The sequence below is a fragment of the Nansenia antarctica genome (assembly GCF_963989245.1).
Source record: "Nansenia antarctica genome assembly, chromosome: 2".
Classification (NCBI taxonomy): domain Eukaryota; kingdom Metazoa; phylum Chordata; class Actinopteri; order Argentiniformes; family Microstomatidae; genus Nansenia; species Nansenia antarctica.
Window position 1 is genome coordinate 45,722,862 of NC_137675.1, and position 24,499 is coordinate 45,747,360.

General features: G+C 47.5%; 1 protein-coding gene across 2 annotated transcripts in view; it reads left to right on the top strand.

Moving 5' to 3' along the window:
- ap2a1 (adaptor related protein complex 2 subunit alpha 1) overlaps window positions 1–22,740 on the top strand; it is a 61,885-nt gene extending 39,145 nt beyond the window's left edge. For both annotated transcript variants that reach the window (XM_080522383.1, XM_080522384.1), the window contains 6 exons: window positions 2,438–2,526; window positions 11,451–11,575; window positions 11,696–11,812; window positions 17,626–17,695; window positions 18,502–18,636; window positions 20,006–22,740. In XM_080522383.1, the coding sequence (XP_080378509.1) occupies window positions 2,438–2,526; window positions 11,451–11,575; window positions 11,696–11,812; window positions 17,626–17,695; window positions 18,502–18,636; window positions 20,006–20,083 (614 nt within the window). In that variant the 3' untranslated portion in view covers window positions 20,084–22,740. The remainder of the gene's footprint in view (window positions 1–2,437; window positions 2,527–11,450; window positions 11,576–11,695; window positions 11,813–17,625; window positions 17,696–18,501; window positions 18,637–20,005) is intronic.
- Window positions 22,741–24,499: the final 1,759 nt, after the last annotated feature.

Here is a 24,499-nt window from a genome sequence, read left to right on the forward strand (position 1 = left end):
CGCGTTCGCAAACCAAGTCTGGAACCGGCCGGCGCGTTCAGACCGAAGCTCAATTGGTTCGGAACCTGAAAAGTTGGTTCGCAGCGGGCACCAAAAAATAGTGGTTCTCAAGCGCGAACCAAAACGAAGAACAGTCACGTCGTCAGTGGGTGTGTCCTATTCTAGGCTTCAGAGACCAGCAAGGAGGAAGTAGACAAAATGTAATCTAATCTAAATCTAATCATTAGTGATCAAAAACAATATCAAAAGTGTCATTATTCTCTCTATCTTCCTCACATGCTCAGCAAACACACACACGCACACGCGCGCGGACATGCGCGAACGCGAATTTCGTAAGCCATTTCTATTCCAGTAATGGAGCAGCTGATTAGTAAAAGAATGCATATAGAAAGTGTCTTTTGTTTTGTTTCACAGAAAATTGTGTTTATTTCAGATACTGTAGTAGTGGAAGATATTATCCTCTTTTCCGGTGAAGTAGCTGCCATCTAGTTGTGAATTGTTTTGTTTATCCCGCCCCTTCATCACCCAGCGTTGATGACGCGGATGGTTCAGGTTACACTGGTATGAACGCGGGCTCGTTCGCCAGACAGCACCAAGGTTCAGAGGTTTCCGAACGCGAACGCGAACCGGCACGGTTCTTTGCCGGTGTGAAAGCCCTATGAGTCCCTTGCCTTGACAATATTTAAGACTTCACTTGCCTTGAAAATATGTAAGACTTGACTTTATGAAAATATTTAAGACTTGACTTTAAGAAGAAGGTGAGTTGTGTGTTGTACATAAGAAGTGTCGCTTAGGTACGTTTTGTGTGACCTAAACATATGATACATACATACATACTGTACATACATACATACATACATACATACATACATACGTACATACATACATAGTGCCCTGCGTAAGTAGTGGGACAGCGAAGCATTTCTTTTTAAAAGTTTTTAAAAAAAAAAATCTGAGTGGGGCAGTCCCACTCATATTTTTCTTTTTAATGACAGATATAGTATAGATTGTGACAGGAAGGATGGGTGAGAGAGAGAAGGGATGACATGCAGGATATGTCCGCGGCTGGAATCGAACCGGGAGCCCTGCGGTACATAGTCAGCGCTTAATCCACTACGCCACCTAAGCGCCCCCAGTGAAGCATTTCTTTCTTCTTTCGGCTGCTCTACGCTCGAAAAACAATTACTATGTGGTTAAAGTAGAAGTTTTCAGCTTTTATTCTTTATTTTTATTGTATTTGTGTACATATTGGTTTCACCATTCAGAATATGTATTGCGTGAGTTGGCCTGTTCCAGGGAAGTGAGGTGGTGCAGAGACCGTGTGTCCGGGTTCATCCAGGGCCTTCCGTCACAGCGTTTGTTGTGCCGTCATAAGAGCTGCTCTCCATGTCTAGTATTGATTCTGGGTTTTGCGGTTTGCCTTTGGAGTCTGATATTACTGTCTGTCCATGTGAGGACCAAAGAGACGTCAATGAAAGCCAAGTAAGTAGCCTTGAGAACCCACGGTTCTCTCCAGCCTAACGGCCCTTAGGAGGCAGGAGCCTATCTCCTGTTTCCGTAGTGTGAGGCAGCTTGATGTACAAGTACCCCCCCCTGGACATGACGCTGGTATGTCGTAGGGTCTTACCCCCCCAATCCAACCCTTAATGCTGAGTGCCAAGCAAGGAGGCATCAGGTTCCTTTTTTATAGTCTTTGGTATATGACTCGGCTGGGGATTGAACTCACCAACCTCCCAATCTCAGGGCGGACACTCTAACCTCAAGGCCGCTGAGCTGGGAAGCCGTAAGGAGGCTGAAATATCAGGGAGAAAGCTGTCAGAAACAACAGCCAACAGCCTTCAACCTAACTAACACTGCCAAGCTCCTTATGACCTGGACTACTGAGCGTTAAACAGGGGTGCAAACTTGTCACCTTTCTGCTAAATTAGCTGTTTTTACTTCAAAATAGGTCATCCACATGAATCATGTAGATCTGCAAAAAAGATATTTGTGGGGGGGGGGGGTCTACGTCTCATCCAAGTCACATGATGACTATTCTTCTAACTAATCTCTTCTAACTAGTCTGCTAAACTCCGCTGCTGTTGAAATAACGTTTAGTTTCATGCAGCTAGGTAAAATTCTAGACAGTGTGGAGGACAGTCACAGTAAGCAACCTGTTTTCAACATAATTATGCGTGTGTTAAGGTTAGGCCGCTGAGACCACCATCAGTGCTAGCGCTATCCATCTACCACCGCTAGTGCTAGCGATATCCACCCCATCGACAAAATGTTATCCGCGCAAAAAAAATGTCACCTTTTTGTGCCATCACCAGTTTACACCCCTGGTTAAGTTACTGTGTACAGTGTGCCATCACCTGAACATGGGGGATGTTTTTGAAAAAAAAATCCTGGAGGAATAATAATAATAATAATGATGTGTTTGTGTGTCCCTTCTTAGGGAGGATGTATCTGTTCTACGGCAACAAGACGTCCGTGCAGTTTGTCAGCTTCAGCACTACAGTGAGCTGCCCGGGAGAGCTGCAGTCTCATATCCTTTCAATGAACTGACTGACTGACTCACACACACACTCCCATATATACACACTCTCATACTTATACACACGGTCACACTCTCACACATATACACACTGTCACACTCCTGTATCCAAACCATAGCTTGCAGTACATCAGTACCACTGTCGTGGAGGAAGCAAACACAGAGGGGATAACAACAGTGGTAGAACCGACCCAACCCCCTAGACCTGTAGTCGAAAAGAGACTAGCAGGGCATAGACTGCATGTGAAGTGGCCTGGTGCCGGGGCTGTGGGAAACTATCAATACTGACCTGACCCTGTCTCTTGAGCAACTTAAAGGGACAGTGGAAAAGAAGTTGGAGAGAATGGGGGATATCATCTACCAGTATGGGGCAGAACGCTTTGGAGTGCAAGAAAGGAAAGGCGGGAAAGATGTTCCAACTGCACCCGTTTCCAGGAGGCAACAGGAGATCCAGCGCCTCGTCCTAGAAAGAAGACAACTTAGGAAACGGTGGAAAAAAGCCTCTGGAGTGGAAAGGGAAGGCATAAACGCACTTCAAGTCAACATCAAATCACGGCTGGCATCCCTCCGTAGAGCAGAGAACCTCCGGAAACGTAGAAGGAAGAAAGAACAAGCTAGAACACAGTTCTATAAGGATCCCTTCAAGTTCCTTAAAAGTATCTTCACAAAGGAAAAAAGTGGAGCTCTAAAAACAACAAAGACAGACCTGGAAAATCACCTGAAAGAAACACACTCTCACCCAAGGCGGCATGAACATCTGACCATTCCCTCTGATATCCCACCAATCGACCCCCCTGAACACCACATGCTGATCAGCCCTCCAACCTGGAAAGAGGTGGAAAACACAGTGCGTCGAGCAAGAACGGAATCAGCCCCGGGGCCAAACGGAGTCCCATACAAGGTGTATAAGAACGCATCAGATGTCCTGAGGTTTCTCTGGAGGCTCATGAGAACAGCATGGCAGAAGAAGATAATACCTAAAGCGTGGCGCAGGGCAGGTGGAGTCCTCATCCCAAAGGAGAAGGATGCAGTCAACATCAGGGCCTGGGAGCTCATACATTTGGGAACCTAGCTGTGAACTCACCTCTCTACATTCTGAGTAAGTAGACTATCTAGTTAAGCTGGACTACTGATAAATTGATACCTGTCTTGTTATTAGTATTAGAGTGATAGCTGTCTGTTTTAAGACTATCTAGTTAAAGTTGGACTACTGATACCTGTCTGTTCATTAGTAATAGTGTGATTGCTGTCTGTTTTAAGACTATCTAGTTAAGCTGTCTGTTTTCAAAACAAAGGCTTCAGAGTAACTCTAGTGAAACTACCAGTTTCTGGACCTAAGTAGGTACTAATTTGTAGTAGGAGGAGACTTCTATCTCCCCTATATAGTGGATAGACCAGGGCCAGGGAGCTCATACATGCGACTAGTGAGTTAGTGGGGAGGGGCTACAAGCCTGCTAGTGTCCATAAATATCTGGCCTGTCTGAGAGCGACAGCCTCCTGACACTAAGACTTGTGACAACAAGACAAGGGAGTCTATCTGTGGGAGTCTAAGACTTGTGACAACAAGACAAGGGAGTCTATCTGTGGGAGTCCATCGAGGAAGGCCTGAGAGGAAGCCAGGGTACTAAGTACCTTCTCTTCCAGTTGTCTGTAGTATTGCTGTCTTCTCTTGTCACGTCGGTCTACTGAGTGCGCTTAGCTACTCCTACTACTGTTGGTTCATTAGCCCTCTTCCCCTCTACGGACTTATATCACTATGTGCTTTCTCCCTATTCCTGTTCTTCTGACACTCAGGAGGACACCTAGACGCTACATACCCCCTCGCAACCCTTCCAATCTCATCTACCCACCTTCTTCTACTGACCATGACTTTATCGTCGCAGGCGGTCTCTGGAACTGCCAGTCGGCGGTCCGGAAAGCTGACGCTATCTCAGCTTATGCATCTCTTATGGCCCTCAATTTCCTTGCCCTCACTGAATCCTGGATCACACCAGAAAACACAGCTACACCAGCAGCCCTCTCTGGCGCCTACTCCTTTTCTCATTCCCCTAGACCCTCTGGTCGAGGGGGAGGCACAGGACTCCTCATCTCGCCCAAATGGTCACATACTGTCCTTCCCCTGGCACACCTGTCTATGTCCTCCTTTGAATTTCATGCTGCTTTTGTCTCCTCCCCGGTCAAACTCCACATTGTTGTCATCTATCGCCCCCCAGGCCAGCTCGGTGACTTCCTAGGCGAGATGGATGGCCTTCTCAGCTCCTTCCCTGATGATGGCACTCCGCTCGTACTACTAGGTGACTTCAATTTCCAATCAGAGAAGCTTCTCTCATCCGGAGTACTTGACCTTCTCCTCTCCTCTCGTCGTAACCTACGTACCCTGTCCCCCATCACCCTCTCTTCTTCTGTCCTATCCTCCCTACCCTCTATTGAATCCTTCTCCCTTCTATCCACTGATGCGGCATCCTCCACTCTCCTGTCCGCTCTCACCTCATCCTTCGACACCCTCTGTCCACTAACCTTGAAGCCAGCTCGATCCTCTCCTCGAGCTCCCTGGCTCTCTGAAACGCTACATGCTTGTAGACTTGAGCTCAGAGCAGCTGAGAGGAAATGGAGAAAAACTGGCCTTTCTGATGACCGTAACCTCTATCACTCTCTCCTTTCCAACTACGCCTCCTCGGCATCAGCTGCTAAAGCATCCTACTATCATTCCAAAATACATTCTTCTGCCTCTAATCCTAGAAAACTGTTCTCCACTTTCTCTTCACTCCTTAATCCACCTCCTCCCCCTCCTCCTTCCTCCCTGTCCGCCGATGACTTTGTCACCTACTTTGAAAAAAAGGTGGACGACATCAGCAGCACCTTTTCCCCCCCACCTCTCCCTCCTCCTACTAACGATGCTAACACCCCTTCCAAACTCTCTCCTCAACACTCGGTCTCTGGCTTGTCATCTTTTTCCCCCCTCTCCCCCGATGAGATTCTCACACTTATCACATCAAAACGGGCAACCACATCCCATCCCCTCCCCTCTTCTCCAATCCATTTCCACCGACATCCTTCCTTACCTTACCACCCTAATCAACTCCTCCCTATCCACAGGATCTGTCCCAGCGGCCTTCAAAATAGCCAGAGTCAAGCCCCTCCTCAAGAAACCTACCCTTGACCCTTCATCTGTCCACAATTACAGACCTGTATCCCTTCTCTCCTTCCCTTCCAAAACCCTTGAACGCGCGGCATCTAAACAACTGACTGACTATCTCCGGAAGATGGAACACTTAGACCCCCACCAATCCGGCTTCAAGGCTGGGCACTCCACTGAGACTGCGCTCCTTGCTGTCACAGAAGCCCTCCACTCTGCCCAAGCTTCCTCCCTTTCCTCTGTTCTCATTCTCCTTGACCTGTCTGCTGCCTTCGACACAGTCAATCACCAGATCCTTCTCTCCATCCTCTCAGAACTGGGCATCTCTGGCATCGCACACTCCTGGTTTTCTTCCTACCTGGCGGGCTGCTCCTACCAGGTGACCTGGAGAGAATCGCTGTCTTCTCCACGAACCCTCTCCACTGGGGTACCCCAGGGTTCTGTCCTAGGGCCCCTACTTTTCTCTCTCTACACCAAGTCTCTTGGCTCGGTAATCTCTTCACACGGGCTCTCCTACCACAGCTACGCAGACAACACTCAACTCTTCCTGTCCTTCCCCCCGTCTACACGTGGCAACCCGTATCTCTGCATGTCTCGCTGACATTTCAACTTGGATGGCTGACCACCATCTCAAGCTCAATCTTAACAAGACCGAGCTCCTCTTCATCCCCGGGAAAGCCTGCCCTCTCCAAGACTTCTCTATCACAGTGGAGAACTCTACTGTATAGGGCTGTCCCAAACGACTATTTTTCTAACGATTAATCTAGCGATTATTTTTCTGATTAGTCTAACGACTAATTTAACGATTAGTCTAACGATTACTTTTTTACTGTTCGATTAATGTATCACTTAATTTCCCCCAAATACATTTCAAAAACTTCTCTTATCAACATTTCAGTATTTTATTCAATTATTCTTGTACAAATATATAAATCGTGGTCAGACTGTATGAAGTCAGCTCCCAGTCTTCAGAGATAAAGTGGCAGGTGACTCCTAAGTACGCCTCGGTGGCAATACTTGTCCAAGCATCTGTGGTGAGTGTGATTTTTTTATTTTTTATTTCAGATTTCACTCTCTCTAGAGTAGCCTCGTATTTCTTCTCCATCAAATTTGTGAAGTGGTGCCTGGAGGGAAGTGTATACCCTGGGTGAAATGTGTTGATCATCTCACGGAAGCCTTGACCCTCCACAATAGCAACAGGTCTCATGTCCTTGACGATCATCTCTAAGATGCAGTTAGAAAGCTGAGCAGCCATCTGGGGTGTGCATGGAGTTGTGTTCTTTTTGTGGAAAAAGTTTTCCACACTGCTTTGCCTCCTGAAAATAAAAAAAGCACACATTTCTTATCATGTGTAGGCCCCTTAATTTCCACCTCACTGCTATGTTTAGCCAACTTGAATGCCAACATGGCCATTTAGAAGTCTGTCCATCACCACAACACATAGCTAGCTAGTAGCTACATGGCTAGCTAACGTTACTCTCGCTGCTATGTTATGATTAGCTAAATGGATGCTAACGTAGCATGCGAGCTACGAGCTAGATAACGTAGGTGCGATCACCACAATGACAATAGGCTACCGTAGCTAGCCAGCTACATAGCTAACGTTACTAACACCAGAAGACAAGACATACAAACTGTGGTGAGCTACATTGCTTGTGTAACATTAGCTAGTAGCTATCCATTTTTCACTCATACACGGCCGGAAAAGTGAACAGAAATACAACGGTGACTTACGGTGCTATCTTGCGGCTGTCTTCACAAAGAGCTCCAGGATGCTTTCGCTTGAGGTGCTTGTTCATTGCAGACGTACTGCTGTGATAGGCCATTTCATTTCTGCACAGTTTACAGACCACCACATTGTTTTCTTTTTTTGTAAAGTACTCCCACACTTTGGACGATCGTGGGCGAAGTCTTTTAGCTGCCGGCTCTCATGTTTCCACTGGTCGCAGCCATGTTGTTTATTTACGACGCACCGACGCACATTACGCAAGTCGACGTATTGACGTAGTCGATTACGTCGACAACGTCGACGCGCCGTCCCAGCCCTACTACTGTAACCCCCTCCCTGACAGCCAAGAATCTTGGAGTGATCCTGGATAACCGACTATCCTGTGCGGAGAACATTGCAGCAACGGCTCGCTCCTGCAGATTCTTCCTCTACAACATCAGAAGGATACGACCATTCCTTACCAGAGAGGCAGCGCAACTCTTGACCCAGGCACTGGTCATCTCCCGCCTGGATTACTGCAACGTTCTCCTGGCTGGTCTCCCCGCCTACGCCATTAGACCTCTGCAGCTCATCCAGAACGCTGCTGCACGTCTGGTATTCAACCTCCCCAAATACTCTCATGTCACCCCTCCTTCGCACTCTGCACTGGCTCCCGGTAGCAGCTCGCATCCGATTCAAGACCCTGGTGCTTGCATATCAGGCAGCTAAAGGGACAGCCCCTGCCTACCTGAAGGAAATGGTAACCCCCCAAACTCCAGCCCGCTCACTCCGCTCCTCCACCTCGGCTGGCCGACTGGCCCCACCACCTCTGCACAGCAGTCGTGCTGCCCGATCACGTCTCTTCACAACTCTGGCTCCCCGCTGGTGGAATGAGCTCCCCACGGCCGTCGTAGAACGAGTCACTACCCATCTTCCGTCGTAGACTGAAGACCCACCTCTTCAGGTTACACCTTAACTGCTCCTCCTGAGACATCTTCTGCCCCTCAGCACTACGTCTCCTAAAGACGTCCGCTTTCCCCTCTACTGTGTCCCTAAGAACTTCCATCACCCCCTTTGTACTGCTTCTCTGTTCCTCCAGTATAAAAAAAATAAAAGGTTTTAGAAGAAGGTGGTAGAAGAAGGTTTCTCCTTCTATCAGTGGCCCCGGGCCTGAGCTAGATTACTCTTCCTGCCACGAATGATGGACTGATGATTCACATCCTTAGCACTCAAATGTATTGATTGTAAGTCGCTTTGGAATAAGGCGTCTGCTAAATGCCAAAAATGTAAATGTAAAAAATCAGCCAATTCCGTCCAATCTCCCTGCTAAACGTTGAGGGCAAAATCTTCTTTAGTGTCATTGCACAGAGGATGGCCGAGTATCTGAGAAGAAACAAATACATCGACACATCTGTACAGAAAGCAGGAATATCAGGATTCTCGGGGTGCTCAGAACATTTCAGCATGATCTGGCACCAGATCCAAACGGCAAAGGTGGAGAGACGGGACATTTACGTCGTCTTTCTGGACCTTGTCAATGCCTTTGGCTCTGTGCCCCACAAACTCCTGTGGTCTGCCTTCGACTTCTTCCACATACCGGACACCATCACAGCCCTGGTTAAATCCTACTTCCAAGACATGCAGTTCTGCTTTACCACCTCTGACTTTACCACCTCTTGGCAGTGCCTGGAAGTAGGCATCATGGCGGGATGCACTATTTCACCCCTGGCATTTGTGATGGCAATGGAAGTCATCATCCGAGCCTCAAAATGGGTTGTAGGCGGACAGCGAGTTGACTCTGGTCAGCGTCTCCCTCCGCTCAGAGCTTACATGGACGACATTACAACGTTGACCACCACCGTCCCATGCACCAGGAGGCTGCTCAGAAAACTGGAAGAGAACATCAGTTGGGCCCGTATGAAGATCAAACCATCCAAGTCACAAAGCATCTCAATTGTGAAGGGAGTGCTCTCTGACCTGAAATTCTTCATCGGCGATGATCCAATCCCAACAGTGTCTGAGCAACCTGTAAAAAGCCTTGGCAGGTGGTATGATGCAAGCCTGAAGGACAAAGACCAGGTGCTACAACTGCGCAAAGATATCAGCAGTGGCCTGCAGTCCATCGACAAAACACAGCTACCTGGAAAGTTAAAGGCTTGGTGCCTGCAGTTTGGTCTCCTACCACGGATGCTGTGGCCCCTCGCAGTGTATGAGGTCCCAATCTCAACCGTAGAGAAGTTGGAAAGAGGAGTCACAGGCTACATCAAGAAATGGCTCGGAATTCCACGATGCCTTACCACCATAGGTCTCTACGGAGATAGCATCCTCAAGCTGCCCCTCACCAGTCTCACAGAGGAGTTCAAGTGTGCAAAAACAAGACTCCAGATGACACTGAATGAATCCAGAGATTTAGTGGTGAGCAACAACGCACCAACCTTGGCAACCGGGCGCAAATGGACACCAGCCAAAGCGGTGGAGGAAGCAACAGCAGCCCTCAAACATGCTGACATTGTGGGGTATGTTCAGCAGGGAAGAGGAGGCTTCGGGCTAACAGCTGCTCGCCCTGCTTGGAGTAAGGCCACAGCACCAGAACGGAGGAAGATGGTGGTGGAGGAAGTACGCCATCAGGAGGAGGCTGGAAGATGGTCCAAGGCAGTCTCTCTTGCCAAGCAGGGACAGTGGACGCGATGGGACAGTGTGGAGAGGAGGAAGATTAGCTGGAAGGACATGTGGGCCATGGAAGCGAGGCAGTTGAGCTTTATTATCAGAGCTACATACGACGTCCTTCCAACACCAGTTAACCTTGGCCAGTGGTATGGTGAAGACCCGGGGTGTGCCCTTTGTTCCACGCCAGCCACCCTCAGGCACATTCTTTCAGGATGCAAAACTAGTCTCGCCCAAGGACGCTACACGTGGCGTCACAACCAAGTCCTGAAGATCTTTGCATCCACCCTGGAGCACAAACGAGCTGCCACCAACTCCCTACCGCCATCAGCATCCAACCACCAACAGGCAATTACCTTTGTCCGTGAGGGGGCAAAGGTTACCAGGAGCAGCTCGACACCATCTGAGCGAGGCCAGCTACGGTTGGCCCGCGACTGGAAGATGCTGACTGATATTGGATGACAGCTTGTGTTTCCTAAAGAGATCGCCATAACCACCCTGAGACCTGACTTGGTTCTCTGGTCCCCTTCTCTAAAAAAGGTGTACATCATTGAACTAACCGTACCCTGGGAGGACGCAGTGGATGAAGCTTACGAGCGGAAACATCTACGCTATGCTGAGCTCGCCGCCGAAGCACAACACCGCGGCTGGAACACTGAAGTCCGCCCAGTGGAGGTGGGGTGCAGAGGGTTTGTGGCAAGATCTACCACCAGATTGTTTACAGACCTGGGAATCAGAGGCCAAAGCCTGCGTTCAGCCATCAAAGCTGCATCGGAAGCAGCCGAAAGAAGCAGCCAGTGGCTTTTTATGAGAAGGAAAGATCCCTGCTGGGCCCCGAAGTAGCCAACCAGAAGGTATGCGGTCAGCTTAGGCCTGACTCAGGGAAAAGGATGCCCCTGCCTTGCGTAGTCTCATGAGACGTCAGCCATTCTCATGACGAATTAGGATTGACGCAAGTTCGGGGCTGATCCCCCTGAGCTGGCCACCTCTGGCGAGGGTGTATAGTGTGATGGCCGAAACACCCCATGACCTGGAGGAACACTGCTGATGATGCGTCCGAAATTAAACCTAACCCCAGCCCCCCCCCCCCCCCCCCGCATGAACCACTCACCACCAAGACGACACACACACACACACTCACGTACGTGCCTGCACAAAGGAATTTACATCTTATCCTGTGTTTCATAAATCTTTGTACTATTGACACACTTATTGATCGTGACTTATCTTGTCTATGGCCTTATTGTCTTGTGCTGCGATGTCAGGAACCCAAGCCGAAGAATTTGACTCTCTTCCACTTGCAATATGACGTAACAATAAAAAACGTGAAACATACGTACATACAGAGTGCATAAATACACGTACACACACACACCTGCTGTTGCTCTCCTTGACCGGTGCTTCCACAGCTCAACGTGCAGACCAAGCCAGTGGAGCCCCTGGTGGAGGGAGGGGCGCAGGTGCAGCAGGTCATCAACATAGAGTGTATCACTGACTTCATCGAGGCTCCGCTGCTCAACATCAAGTTCAGGTACACGGTGTCGCACACACAGGCGCACAAACACACACACACACACACACACACACAATCGGGCACACGTACAGCGTATTCACCCGTGCGTTGTGGTGTGTGTGTGTGTGTGTGTGGCAGGTATGGGGGAGCTCTGCAGAACCTCACCCTCAAGCTGCCCGTCACCATCAACAAGTTCTTCCAGCCCACCGAGATGCTCTCCCACGACTTCTTCCAGCGCTGGAAACAACTCAGCCAGTGAGTGTGTGGGTGTGGGTGTGGGTGTGTGTGTGTGGGTGTACGTGTACGTGTACGTGCTTGTAACTGCTCATGTTTTGGTTGTTTGTGTGTGTGTGTGTGTGTGTGTGTGTGTGTGTACTAGGGATGGGACTATTATCGTTTTTATCGTTAATTGCGATAAAAACACCGCAATAACTTAATCGTGGAGAATTCATAATCGTATGTTATGAATAAACTGTGTTTAACAAATGTCTGGCGCTATTTTTCAGCCTAGGCTACATTACTTTTGCAGTCAAGTTAGCGACTGTTACTGTAATATAATTGCGTTTCCTCACATGAGCCGCGCGCGAATATCCTCACAGAACTTTTGCGTTAGCGCTATTGTTCAGCCTGCATGGGTAACGTTACTGTCAAGTCAGCCTTGTCAGTCAGTCACTAGGTAACGTATGCTAGCCTTCTCACCATGGCTGGTGAAAAACTTTAGACGGGATACTGTCATTTGCCTACCTTGTTATTACCAGGCAGTGACCGTCTATGGCTGCAAAAGGCAGGGTCGCCCCTAAGCTTTAGCAAATATATTGTGGTTTACTTAATACTGTTCAGCACTTGAGGTTACATGCAATGCATGTGCTATATAGGCTAAATAAAATTATGAAAGCGGCAAGTAGCAAGTGTGCGCATCAAAGGCATTAGGCACGTAACATCCATGCTGTATAAACACATGACAACCGTCCGTTATTTCCCGAACTTTGCCCGAACCCCCCGCGAGGACCCGGGGAACAACGGTACGCTCCCCGCGGCTGCTATCAGACTGGCCGCGGGAGTGAGTGTTGAGGGAGAGAGGAGACGGCAACCCTCGCTCGCCATAGACTGTATCCCTACTCGTCTCTTTTGAGCTCGGTTGTAACCAGTGGTGTAGTCTACGTGACACGCCGTATACCCGCTAGGAAAGGCCAAGGATTTCCATATACCCACTTAAAAATGTGTGAGGATACGTAACAGCGTTTTGTGACAGAACTTTCACTTTCATTCATAAAATTCACCCCGTTTGTGTTACGAAGCACTTGAATTTCTGACCATTGGGATAGAAATGTCTGACCTATAGCGTCATATACCATCAAAGGGGGGAGATGCGACATGAAATAAGTCAAAATGCAGCACTAATCATGCACAGATCAGCCTTATAACATGTAATGTTAGTTCGACAGGGAGCGCAGTTCCGAAATGAACGATATGAGGCTGGGAGGGGAAAATCACAGTATACCCACTAGAAAAAACTAGACGACACCACTGGTTGTAACGTGAACCGTGGAATACGGGATATGTTAGATGCTTTACAGTAATTCCCCAAATGACCAGAAAAGGAAGTTAGATTTGTCGCTGGTTGCTTTTGACTAATTAAGGCGCCAAGGGGCTCTGGAAGTTGGCAACACTGGGAGTGCGTTCTTTAAACTTCCTTGGGTACGTTAATGAAAGGTGCTGATTGGCCGAAAAGGAATTAGGTCAATCAGCGCTCATTGCTCTTTCTTAAGGACCCGGATTATGGCCAGAGATATGTGCCACTAGAATCTGAATTTGAATTACTGACTTAAAATGTCATAAAAATACAACAAAATCTAAGTTAAAGTGATTACAGTGTGTTTTGGCATTCTAAAAAAAAATATTCTCGCGATAATATCGTGGATCGCGATTATTTTGCCCACGATAATCGTGATATGAAATGTCCTAATCGTCCCACCCCTAGTGTGTACGTGCTTGTAACTGCTCATGTTTTGGTTGCGGGTGTGTGTGGGTGTGGGTCTGGTTGTGTGTGTGTACGTGCTTGTAACTGCTTTTGTTTTGGGTGGGTGTGGGGGTGTGGAGGTGTGTGTGTACGTGCTTGTAACTGCTCATGTTTTGGGTGGGTGTGGAGGTGTGTGTGTGTGTGTGTGTGTGTGTGTGTGTGTGTGTGTGTGTGTGTGTGTGTGTATGTGCTTGTAACTGCTCATGTTTGGTTGTTTGTGTATGTGTATGTGTATGTGTATGTGTATGTGTATGTGTATGTGTATGTGTATGTGTATGTGTATGTGTATGTGTATGTGTATGTGTGTGTGTGTGTGTGTGTGTGTGTGTGCGTCAGTCTTAGGACTCCTAGATCTTCTGGTCTACATCTAGGGGGTGTAGGGGAGCCGTCTAGACCAAGCTTACTGTAGGGACCTAACAACAAGTCCACAGGTCCAACAGAACTAAAGGGCCAGAATGTATTTACTGTAGTGACGGTGAGTTTACAAGACGTACGCCAAAGGAAAATAAAGTGCTATACTACCTAGTGCCAATACTATCTAGTACAACCTCATCTAATAAACACACGTCACATCCGCTCCTCTGCCTAGTGAAATAACAGAGGGTGTCTCACCTACTCACCTGTCTCCTATGGCGCGTGTGTGTGACATAAAACAAATGAACACAAAAGATACGATATTGAACGTAAGACGAAAGGACGAGACAGGAAGGTTTAACACACCACAAAAACAGTGTTCCTAATCAGTGTTCCTAATCACGAGATGGCGTCCAACTTTGCACAGTGAATCTAAGGCCCAATCCCGATTGTCTTTTCTACCACTTCGGCTCGTTTTGGAGTCACTCGCTGTGGAGCCAAGGCCTACGAACAGAGCCACAAGCCGTAGTGGTTCCCCTAAGAAATGGGACAATGCTTCACGATTGATACGTCATCCGTAGCAGTGGTGTAGTCTACGTGATACGCAGGACTACGCCGTATACCCACTAGGAAAGGCCAAGGATTTCCGTATACCCACTTAAAAATGCGCGAGGACACGTAACGGCATTTTCTGACAGAACTTTCACACTTTCATTCATATATTTCACCCCGTCTGTGTTACGAAGTTCCGAAATGAACGATATGAGGCTGGGAGGGGGAAATCACAGTATACCCACTAGAAAAAACTAGACGACACCACTGATCCGTAGTATCGTAGAAAAGCATTGACGCTCGCGATTCATTCACAACTTGAATGAACTTGAACGCTATCAATCGATCAAACAAGTAATCAAATAAAAAAGAACAATGCTTAATTATCAGACCATGACAGAATAAGCTCTAACCTGTATGAAACCTGTGCTCCTATGCTGCCGGTCTGCACTGATATAGGACAACAGTGCAACAACTTCGCGGCTGAACTTTAGTTTACATTTACGGCGTCATATGCCATCAAAGGGAAACATGGAAAAATGCATGACTTACAGATTTAATTTTATGACGTTACGAAATCCGATGTGACAGGAACGCTGGAGAAACAGCCGCTGTCCACTGCATTAGTTAACTATGGTACATGTCCTTGATGAGTCTCCCGCTCACTGCCCTCCATCAAAAATGGCACATCCATCGATAATATTACATAATAACAACTGCTCGGATGAGATTGCCGGTTGTTTTGGTATAATAACAACTATAGCGTCATATACCACCAAGGGGGGGAAATTCGCGCCTATCATGCTGTCAAACACCACAGGTAATAATTTATTTCTAAATAAACATGGTTGTACATCTCTGAAATGTAAATCGCACACCAATGTATTTCTATGGGGAATGCTGTGCTTGACACTTCCATGGGACTGACGTCGGGGCAGCGGAACACGGTGACTGTCAGCCTGTGACAAACGCGCAGATATGAGTGCTCCGGTGTCCTGCTGGCTCCGGTGTCGTGCCCGCTGTCCCGAGCGCGCTGGACAGGTGTCGTGCCCGCTGTCCCGAGCGCGCTGGACTGTGGAACTTTCTATGTTAAGCATAGGCACAGCACCTCGGCATAACAGCGATTTTTTTGTTATGCTTGTTGTAAAGAAAAGGTCTATAATGCATTGAAATGACATTAGTAGGTGTCATATGCCATCAGACATGGAAATATGTCATATGCGCGACTGTCGGCCACAAATCAGCCTGTTAGACACAGCACCTCAACATAAAAGCGTTTTTTTTTTTTAAGCTTGTTATAAAGAAAACCTGGGGATTTACACGGCAAATCAAATGAAGAACTACAAATGCCTGATGACAGGGAGATGACGTATGACTGCTCTGATGAATCAACCCCTATTTCATTAATTTTCTCTATATAACGACGTCGATCATTGATCGGCAACGACACTATATAATAGTTTGCCTAACTGGCCATCGGATTTGGGCTCCTAATATCTAAAAAGCACTACGGTTTTCTTATTTTATCGGATTAAAGTAGCAAAGACCAGAAATGTCCATTGACCGCCAGTCAAACTTCTCCACTTCTATCACCCAAAAAGGGCCGTGGACATGACGGGAGAGCAAAGTACCCGGATGCGTTTGAATTGCATAGAGAGTTTTAATTTTGTCAGCTGTAAAGCGGATGTGTTTCCTAGAACATGTAAATGCAATTGCGTATCACATTATTGCATTACAATTTGAATATTGACTCAAATAACGCAGGCAAAAGTGGCAAATGAATATGCTATTTTGGGATTGCATAGTCATTTGCACATTAGAATGAACTTTTGAATTTTGTCAGCTACAAAGCAGCGCATGACTTGTCAAATGGCTTTGCATTATAAATGTAATATTGACAGCGAATGTGCACATCAGGTACATGAAAATGAAAATGCAAATCATTAGAATATTGTCTGAAAGAATGCATGCAAAAGTGGAACATGCAATTGCAATCTCATATTGCATTAGCATTTGAATTTAGTCTACTATATGCTTCCATAAATACGATGGTTATCATAATTTTTCAAGTCTTTAATTACAAGTAATTACAGAAAAAGTAAATGACATTTCAGGCTAGCTTCTGTGTTTACGAGAGAGAAAATAACATTTCTGTAGATGATTCGCAATGCATGCCGGAAGGGAGTCTCATGGCTCCGAATTGGGATTCACCCTAAGAGTCAACAAACACACCCACACGCAAACCAGTCGACTGAACGAACACACCCACACACAAACTAGTCGACTGAACAAACACACCCACACGCAAACCAGTCGACTGAACGAACACACCCACACGCAAACCAGTCGACTGAACGAACACACCCACACGCAAACCAGTCGACCGAACGAACACACCCACACGCAAACCAGTCGACTGAACGAACACACCCACACGCAAACCAGTCGACTGAACGAACACACCCACACGCAAACCAGTCGAATGAACGAACACACCCACACACAAACTAGTCGACTGAACAAACACACCCACACGCAAACCAGTCGACTGAACAAACACACCCACACGCAAACCAGTCGACTGAACGAACACACCCACACGCAAACCAGTCGACTGAACGAACACACCCACACGCAAACCAGTCGACTGAACGAACACACCCACACGCAAACCAGTCGACTGAACGAACACACCCACACGCAAACCAGTCGACTGAACGAACACACCCACACGCAAACCAGTCGACTGAACGAACACACCTACACACAAACTAGTCGACTGAACGAACACACCCACACGCAAACCAGTCGACTGAACGAACACACCCACACGCAAACTAGTCGACTGACGACGGGAAATCTGGTGGAGTATTTAAACAGACGGGCAGCCTTCTGATTGGCAGACAGTTAGCCCTCTTGATTGGTCAGGAACGGGGCAGTGAATGATGAATGGCCAATTGCAGACGGGTACAGCTGAATGTAGAAGGGTAGTGAGAGGGGGGGGGGGGCACACAGAAGGAAACACTAAAGACATCAAGGACACACACACACGCATACCGGTGAGGACGTAACAGTGAGCGTCTCCAGTGTGTCCTGTGTGATTTGGATCTCTTGTTTTGTGATTTATTTATTTCTCTCTCAGGCCCCAGCAAGAAGCACAGAAGATCTTCAAGGCCAGCCACGGCATGGACACAGAAGTGCTCAAGGCCAAGGTGCACGTGCACGCACACACACTCAGAATCACAATAGCTTATTTTTTTCGTAAACTGGAGTGTGCAAAATAACAGCATCCGCAAAAACATAGTTTATTGCAAGCTTTCGGTCGTAGACCTTCTTCAGGCATTTTCTTTTTCTCCGTAAACCGGAATGTAAACACTTGAAAGCGACTAGGCTTCAGAAGCACTCCTTCTCAATCACGGTTGATACCTTCGGTGCTCTGTACATCCAACGCACGGGTGGTTACACAGGAGGACAATTCTTTGGTTTAGGTTTCTTCAACATCGGCATTGCAGCAAGATACAAAGTCAACAATAATAGAGTCAAGTAAAAGAAGTAAAGTAAGTGATGATGGTAGTCGTACTACAGCGGGACCAGTCGTACTGCAGTAGAAACAGTAGCGCGAAATGCTGTGCAGGTTACAAACACTCACACACTTCTCCATTGTATACCTGAATGTGTTGCTCATTAACACCATGCCTACCCCAACCCAATCTCCATGTTTTTATCTCCCATTTTTTCCTCTCTCTCTCCCTCCCTCCCTCTCTCTCTCTCTCCCTCCCTCCCTCCCTCTCTCTCCCCCTCCCTCCCTCTCTCTCCCCCTCCCTCCCTCTCTCTCCCCCTCCCTCCCTCTCTCTCCCCCTCCCTCTCTCTCTCTCCCTCTCTCCCTCCCTCCCTCTCTTTCTCCCTCCCTCTCTCTCTCTCTCCCTCTCTCTCCCTCCCTCCCTCTCTCTCTCTCTCTCCCTAACTCCCTCTCTCTCCCCCTCCCTCTCTCTCTCCCTCCCTCTCTCCCTCCCTCTAGTTGTTGGGGCTGGGGACAGCCCTGCTGGAGAACGTGGACCCTAACCCAGAGAACTACGTGTGTGCGGGGGTCATCCAGACCAAGGGCCAACAGGTCGGCTGTCTGCTGAGACTGGAGCCCAATGCCACAGCCCAGGTAGACACACACACACACACACACACACACACACACGTATACACATACACACACACACACACACACACACACACACACTCACACACATACACATACACACAGACATACACACACACACACACACACACACACACACACACACACACACACATACACACACACACACACACAGACACACACACACACATATACAGACACACATACAGACATTCACAAATACACACACACACACAGACACACACACACACACACACACACACACAGACATACACACACACACACACGCACATCACACAGAATACCACCACTCACCATTATGCACAGTAATGGAGCCCTGCAGTGTCACCACACTCTTTAAAAAAAATAAAAAATAAAAAAAATAAAAAAATGTGTACACCCACACACAGTCAAACAGGAAGAGCAGACACACACACACACAGAGTCCGTCTGTCCTTCTCTGTGCTGCTCTCATCGCATCACTCACTGCTGTCTGTGTCTCTCTGTGTGCTGCTGCAACTCAAGCCTGGCGAACAGGTAACACACTCATCTGTCCCTGTACTGTCTGTCTCTCTCTCTCTCTTTCTTTTCAACCTCTCTCTCTCTCTCTCTCTTTCCCTCTCCCTCTCTCTCTTTCCCTCTCCCTCTCTCTCTCTCTCTCCCTCTTTTCAACCTCTCTCTCTCTCTCTATTCTGTTACTGTCTAGATAATTTTCGATCGTTCCCAATCCAAAATAAATCCCCCTCTTATTGACACCCCAAAATATAAAAAAGACATGCAATTCACGCTCCTCTCCCTCTATCCTCCTCCTTTTGTCATCCTCTCTATGTCACCTTTCTTTTCAAACGTAGGAGATTTGCCATGTCATTTTTCGGTCACTGGCCAATAACCCAGAACGTGACAAATCTTTTGACCTCCCACTCACACGTATTTCTTGCACACCATCTCTCTCTGTCTCTCATTGTCTCTCTCTCTGTCTTTCTTTCTCTTTGTCTCTCTCTCTGTCTCTCTTTGTCTCTCTGTCTTTCTCTCTCCCTCTCTTTGTCTGTATTTGTCTCTCTCTCTCTCTCTCTCTATCTCTGTCTCTCTTTGTCCCTCTCTTTGTCTCTCTCTCTGTGTCTCTCTCTCTGTCTGTCTCTCTCTCTCTCAGCAGTGCTGTATTAGACTCCAGGCCAATAATGTGTCATCAGTGTAAAAAAAATCACCCTTGTCTTGTGTTAGGGTTAGACGATCCAATATGTTGTGTGTGTGTGTGTGTGTGTGTATGTCCTTGCGTGTGTGTGTGTGTGTGTGTGTGTGTACGTGTGTGTGTACGAGTGTGTGTACGCCGTGGGTGTTAACCCCCCTCTCTCCCCTCTCTCCCCCCCCTCAGATGTACAGGCTGACCCTGCGCAGCAGTAAGGACACCGTGTCCCAGCGGCTGTGTGACCTGCTGGCTGAACAGTTCTAGAGCTCCTCTCGTCTAGAACGGCCCCCGCGCGCCCAGACCATCACCTTCTAGAACCCCCTCCCCCTCCCCTCCCTCTCCCCCCCTCCCACTGAGACCAGCGTTTCACGTTCCACAATCTCCCATAGACCTCCCCCCTCCCTCCCTCCTCCGACCTCCCCGCCCCCCCCCCCAGCAAAGAATCTATGAGTAAAAAAAACCTACATAAGGGAAAAAAAGCGTCCGCCACTCCCCCGCGACGGCTCTATTATTATTGTCATTATTATTGTCACCTTTATGATTCCCAATCTCCTCTTTATTATTACTGTTTATTATTATCATCAGCGCTGCGATTCTTGTTTTAATCGGTGTTTACCTGTGTATGTGGAGTGTCTGCGCGTGTGTGGCTGTGCGTGTGTGTGCGTGTGTGTGCGTGTGTGCGTGTGTGTGGGTGGGTGTGTGTGTTCTAGAAACGTGCTGGTGTGTCCTGTTCTTCTCCGTCCTGCCCAGAGTGCTCCTGTACTTGTGATGACAGTGCACGTGTGTGTGTGTGTGTGTGTGTGTTTGTGCATGTGTAAGGGTGGGTGGGTGGTTATTTGTGTGTGGTTGTGTGTGTTGGGGATTGGGAATGGGGGTCTTTGTTCTGATTCCTCAAAATGTCTGCTAACATTTCAACCGTAGACCATTTCTGGGAGATGTACTGTATAGAAGGACTTCTTCTGAACACACACACACACACACACACACACACACACACACACACACACACACACACGCATTCATAACACACACACCTGGATCCTTGTGGCCCCACACATGCATATATCTCTCTGATGGGGGCAAAACAAAATTACACTAAAGAAATTGGACTACCTTGAGAGGGTCCTACCGCACAGTGGTCACACACACACACACACACACACACACACACACACGCACACACACACACTTCCCCAGCCTCTGCTGTTTCTCTGCTGTCCCAAGAGCCCATCACTTGTACATAGGTCCCATTGATATTATTCCAGAGATATTCCTTATAGCTCGAAATTCAGCACATTCCCAGTCTCTGCCACCTGCTCTATTCCAGTTGGGAAACGGCCAGTGCACTTCCGGTGGCTCCAAGAGACTTCCGTTAAATCCAAGACACACTCATACACCCCCCCCCTCCCTCACGTACCATACTTTATATAGAAACTCGAATGATTCCGTACCTGTTATTGAAATATCAAAAAAGAAAAAATCATATAATGAATGACCCTTTTTTTTATCGATTTGTCTCGTCGTTTTGATTCTTTGTTCGTTTTCGTAGTGGCGTTATTGACGTGTCGGTATGTATCTCTAACGGTGTATTATTGAGTTGTTGTTTTTTTTACATTCCATTGTGTCAGTTGTGTATGGGCCAGCAGTGTGTGTTATCCCCCCTGCCGGCTGGACAGATGGGTCAGCTGGACAGGGAGGGGAGAGGAGAGGAGAGGAGAGGAGAGGACCAGGGTAGCTGGTCTGGTTTACAGTGTCGGAAACAGACAAAAAAAGGCGTGGCTGGCCGATACGCAAACCGGCATAAAGTCTATTGACCACTCTCAGAAGTACGACGTTTAAACGTAGATGGGGTTCTGAAGCCGTCACAGGAACTGATATCGGTTTATTTGACAGTTTTGGTCGTACCAAAGTGTCCTGTGGTATCATCGGGCTGTGCAGCTGGCCTCAGGCGTCGTGACTGCTGAGGACGCCTCGGGCCGCGCTCGTAAATTCACTCTGAGAGCGCCGGAGCGTCCACGTGACTGCCTCTGGTCCAATCAAATGACTTGGTTCCATTGTGACGTTGAACCCAGTGTGCGCTCCGGCGAATCGACGAACGCGGCCCTCGTGTCGCGCTTCAGAGCGTCGAGGCCCCTCGGTGGTGTTTTAATGTGTCGTGTGCAGCGAGAGGAGGGAAGGAGGCGGAGGTCCGCTTGCACATGAAGAGTGCTGCGAAAGACGCCTAGTATTCTCTTTTATTCGTTTTTTTGTTTCGTCTTTATTGTGCTGAAAAAGAGGGATGGGCTGGGAGAGGACGCTTCATGTCTCCATTGACTGAGGGAAAAAAAAGAAATAAGAGTACCTCAGAAAATACATGCGCACACACACGCACGCACGCCTCCCATGGTATTCATTGGGAGAGGATTGTGAGTGTATGTGACACACCCACACCTTAAACAGCACTTACTGTATCTATGTTAATTCACATTTCAAACAGGTTTAAAAGAGATGGCAATGTATTCTCTCTCTCACACGCGTGTCTGAGTCTCACGAACACAAAGACCGACGTGGCAGCAGACAACTGTCAATCACCACTACAGGGATTGTGTCCATGGGGAGGGCAGTGTGTGTGTGTGTGTGTGTGTGTGTGTGTGTGTTGGTGTAACCACGTGGAATTAAAAACCCTAATGACAATTTATGATACATGGTCAAATTAGTTCAACGGGAGTTACTTCTATGTCTCACAACTTCGATCATTGTAGTGGAAAGCGTAGCATCATTGTGTGTGTGTGTGTGTGTGTGTGTGCGTGCGTGCGTGTGCGTCTATGCAGTATCCGCTAGCTAATGCAGCCCCTGTGTATCGGTGTTAAACCTGTCAGATACCTGTGTTAGATTAAGATTTACTCTGTACTGAATAATGTGAAAGTAAAACTATGCCATATACTCCACTTAACTGTCTCTGCCTTCTTTGTGTGTGTGTGTGTGTGTGTGTGTGTGTGTGTGTGTGTGTGTGTGTGTGTGTGTGTGTGTGTGTGTGTGTGTGTGTGTGTGTGTGTGTGTGTGTGTGTGTGTGTGTGTGTGTGTGTGTGTGTGTGTGTGGGTGTAATGTTAGCAGTCTGTTGTAGTCTGGGTATGAATAGAATCATTCATTATTTTGAACCTGACCCACACCAAACTGTCCTGTTTGGTATGCTGTGGATTCAGAGAACTGATTTTTCATCTGGAATGTCTGAATGTGTTACATCATTTAACATTTCACTAAAACGAAATGCCTCTCATAAGGTAGGTGCCACCTTCAATTCCCCCCCCATTTGATTTCAACTGAATAGGTTTGGAACAAGCTTCCCACTGCTGTCAGGACTGCAGTCACTCTCTATCTTCCGCCGGAGACTGAAGACCCATCTCTTCAGGCTACACCATAACTGTCCCTCCTGAGACATCTACTATATATTCCTTCTTTTAGTTCCAGGCCTGAGCATAGACTACTTTTTCCTGCTATGACTGGTGGATAGATGATTCACTTACTTAGTCAAATGTATTTGTTGTAACTCGCTTTGGATCAAGGCGTCTGCTAAATGTAATATGTTGCCAGGGGGTGAGTATGCCTATGGGACAAACAAGGTTATCTCTGGGCCTTCATGTGAAAAGAGGCACCAGCGACCAGGGCGCAAGATAAAGCAGCGTCCCATGATGCATCCCGGCACAAAATCAAATCTATGTTATAGCATAATTATCAGTAAAAAAACAAAAAAAACGTAGTTTGGTGTGATGGAGGCTGGCGGGTGAAACTTAAAAAGAACAAAAGAAAGCCCTTCCGCTGCTACTTATTTATTGGACCAATGCACACTCTTGTATTGATCATTATTAGAGACCAAGCTCTCTTAATTATTATATAACATTATCATTCAACATCAAGCAGCGTATGTCAAGTCTGCAATGACGTAGGCTAATGCAGAAGAACAAAGTAACCCATTACGTATTGCGATCGTGGATCATTGGAGATTATGCATGATTGCATTGTGTAGCCGTAGGTGTAAATATATAGCAGTGAAGACAGTGTTTTCAATAATGTATGGTTACTGTTTATGCATGATAGTCCTTGGGCCAAACCCCCAAATTGAACATTTCACTACCAAATTCTGGGCAAATCCTAGATGTGATTTTCTTATTCCTATACATCCCTAGATTATGTTTTGATATGATAGACCTTTTGGATTGGCAGCTTATTAGTAGTTATCACCTCGTAAAGGTACGGAGTGCTTTTTTCATAACCGGAGTTTTGCCTAGAAAAGTCCCCTGCCATATCCTGCTCCCCTTCGCATGATTCGCGCCTAGCTGTGCTGTGATTGTGATAGAGACATGAGCCCTTTCATGTTCTTTATGCGCCTGAGTCTCCTAAACACGTAGAGACAAACCCCGAGTCGATCAATGATTCCTACGATGAGCTATGGTAACTTTACCGCACCTACCCCCTACCGATGAATGCCTAATTTTTGCGGTTTTCCGGAGGTATTGTGCGGTAGGTGCGGGAAAGTTACCATAGCTCAGCGTAGGAAGCTCTGATCGACTCGGGGTTGATCTCTACTTGTTCAGGAGACCCAGGCGCATAAAGCTAACCTGGCTCATGTTTCTATCACAAGCACAGCCCGAGCTATGCGCGACTGACGCGAAGGGGAGCAGAATATGGCCGGGGACTTTTTG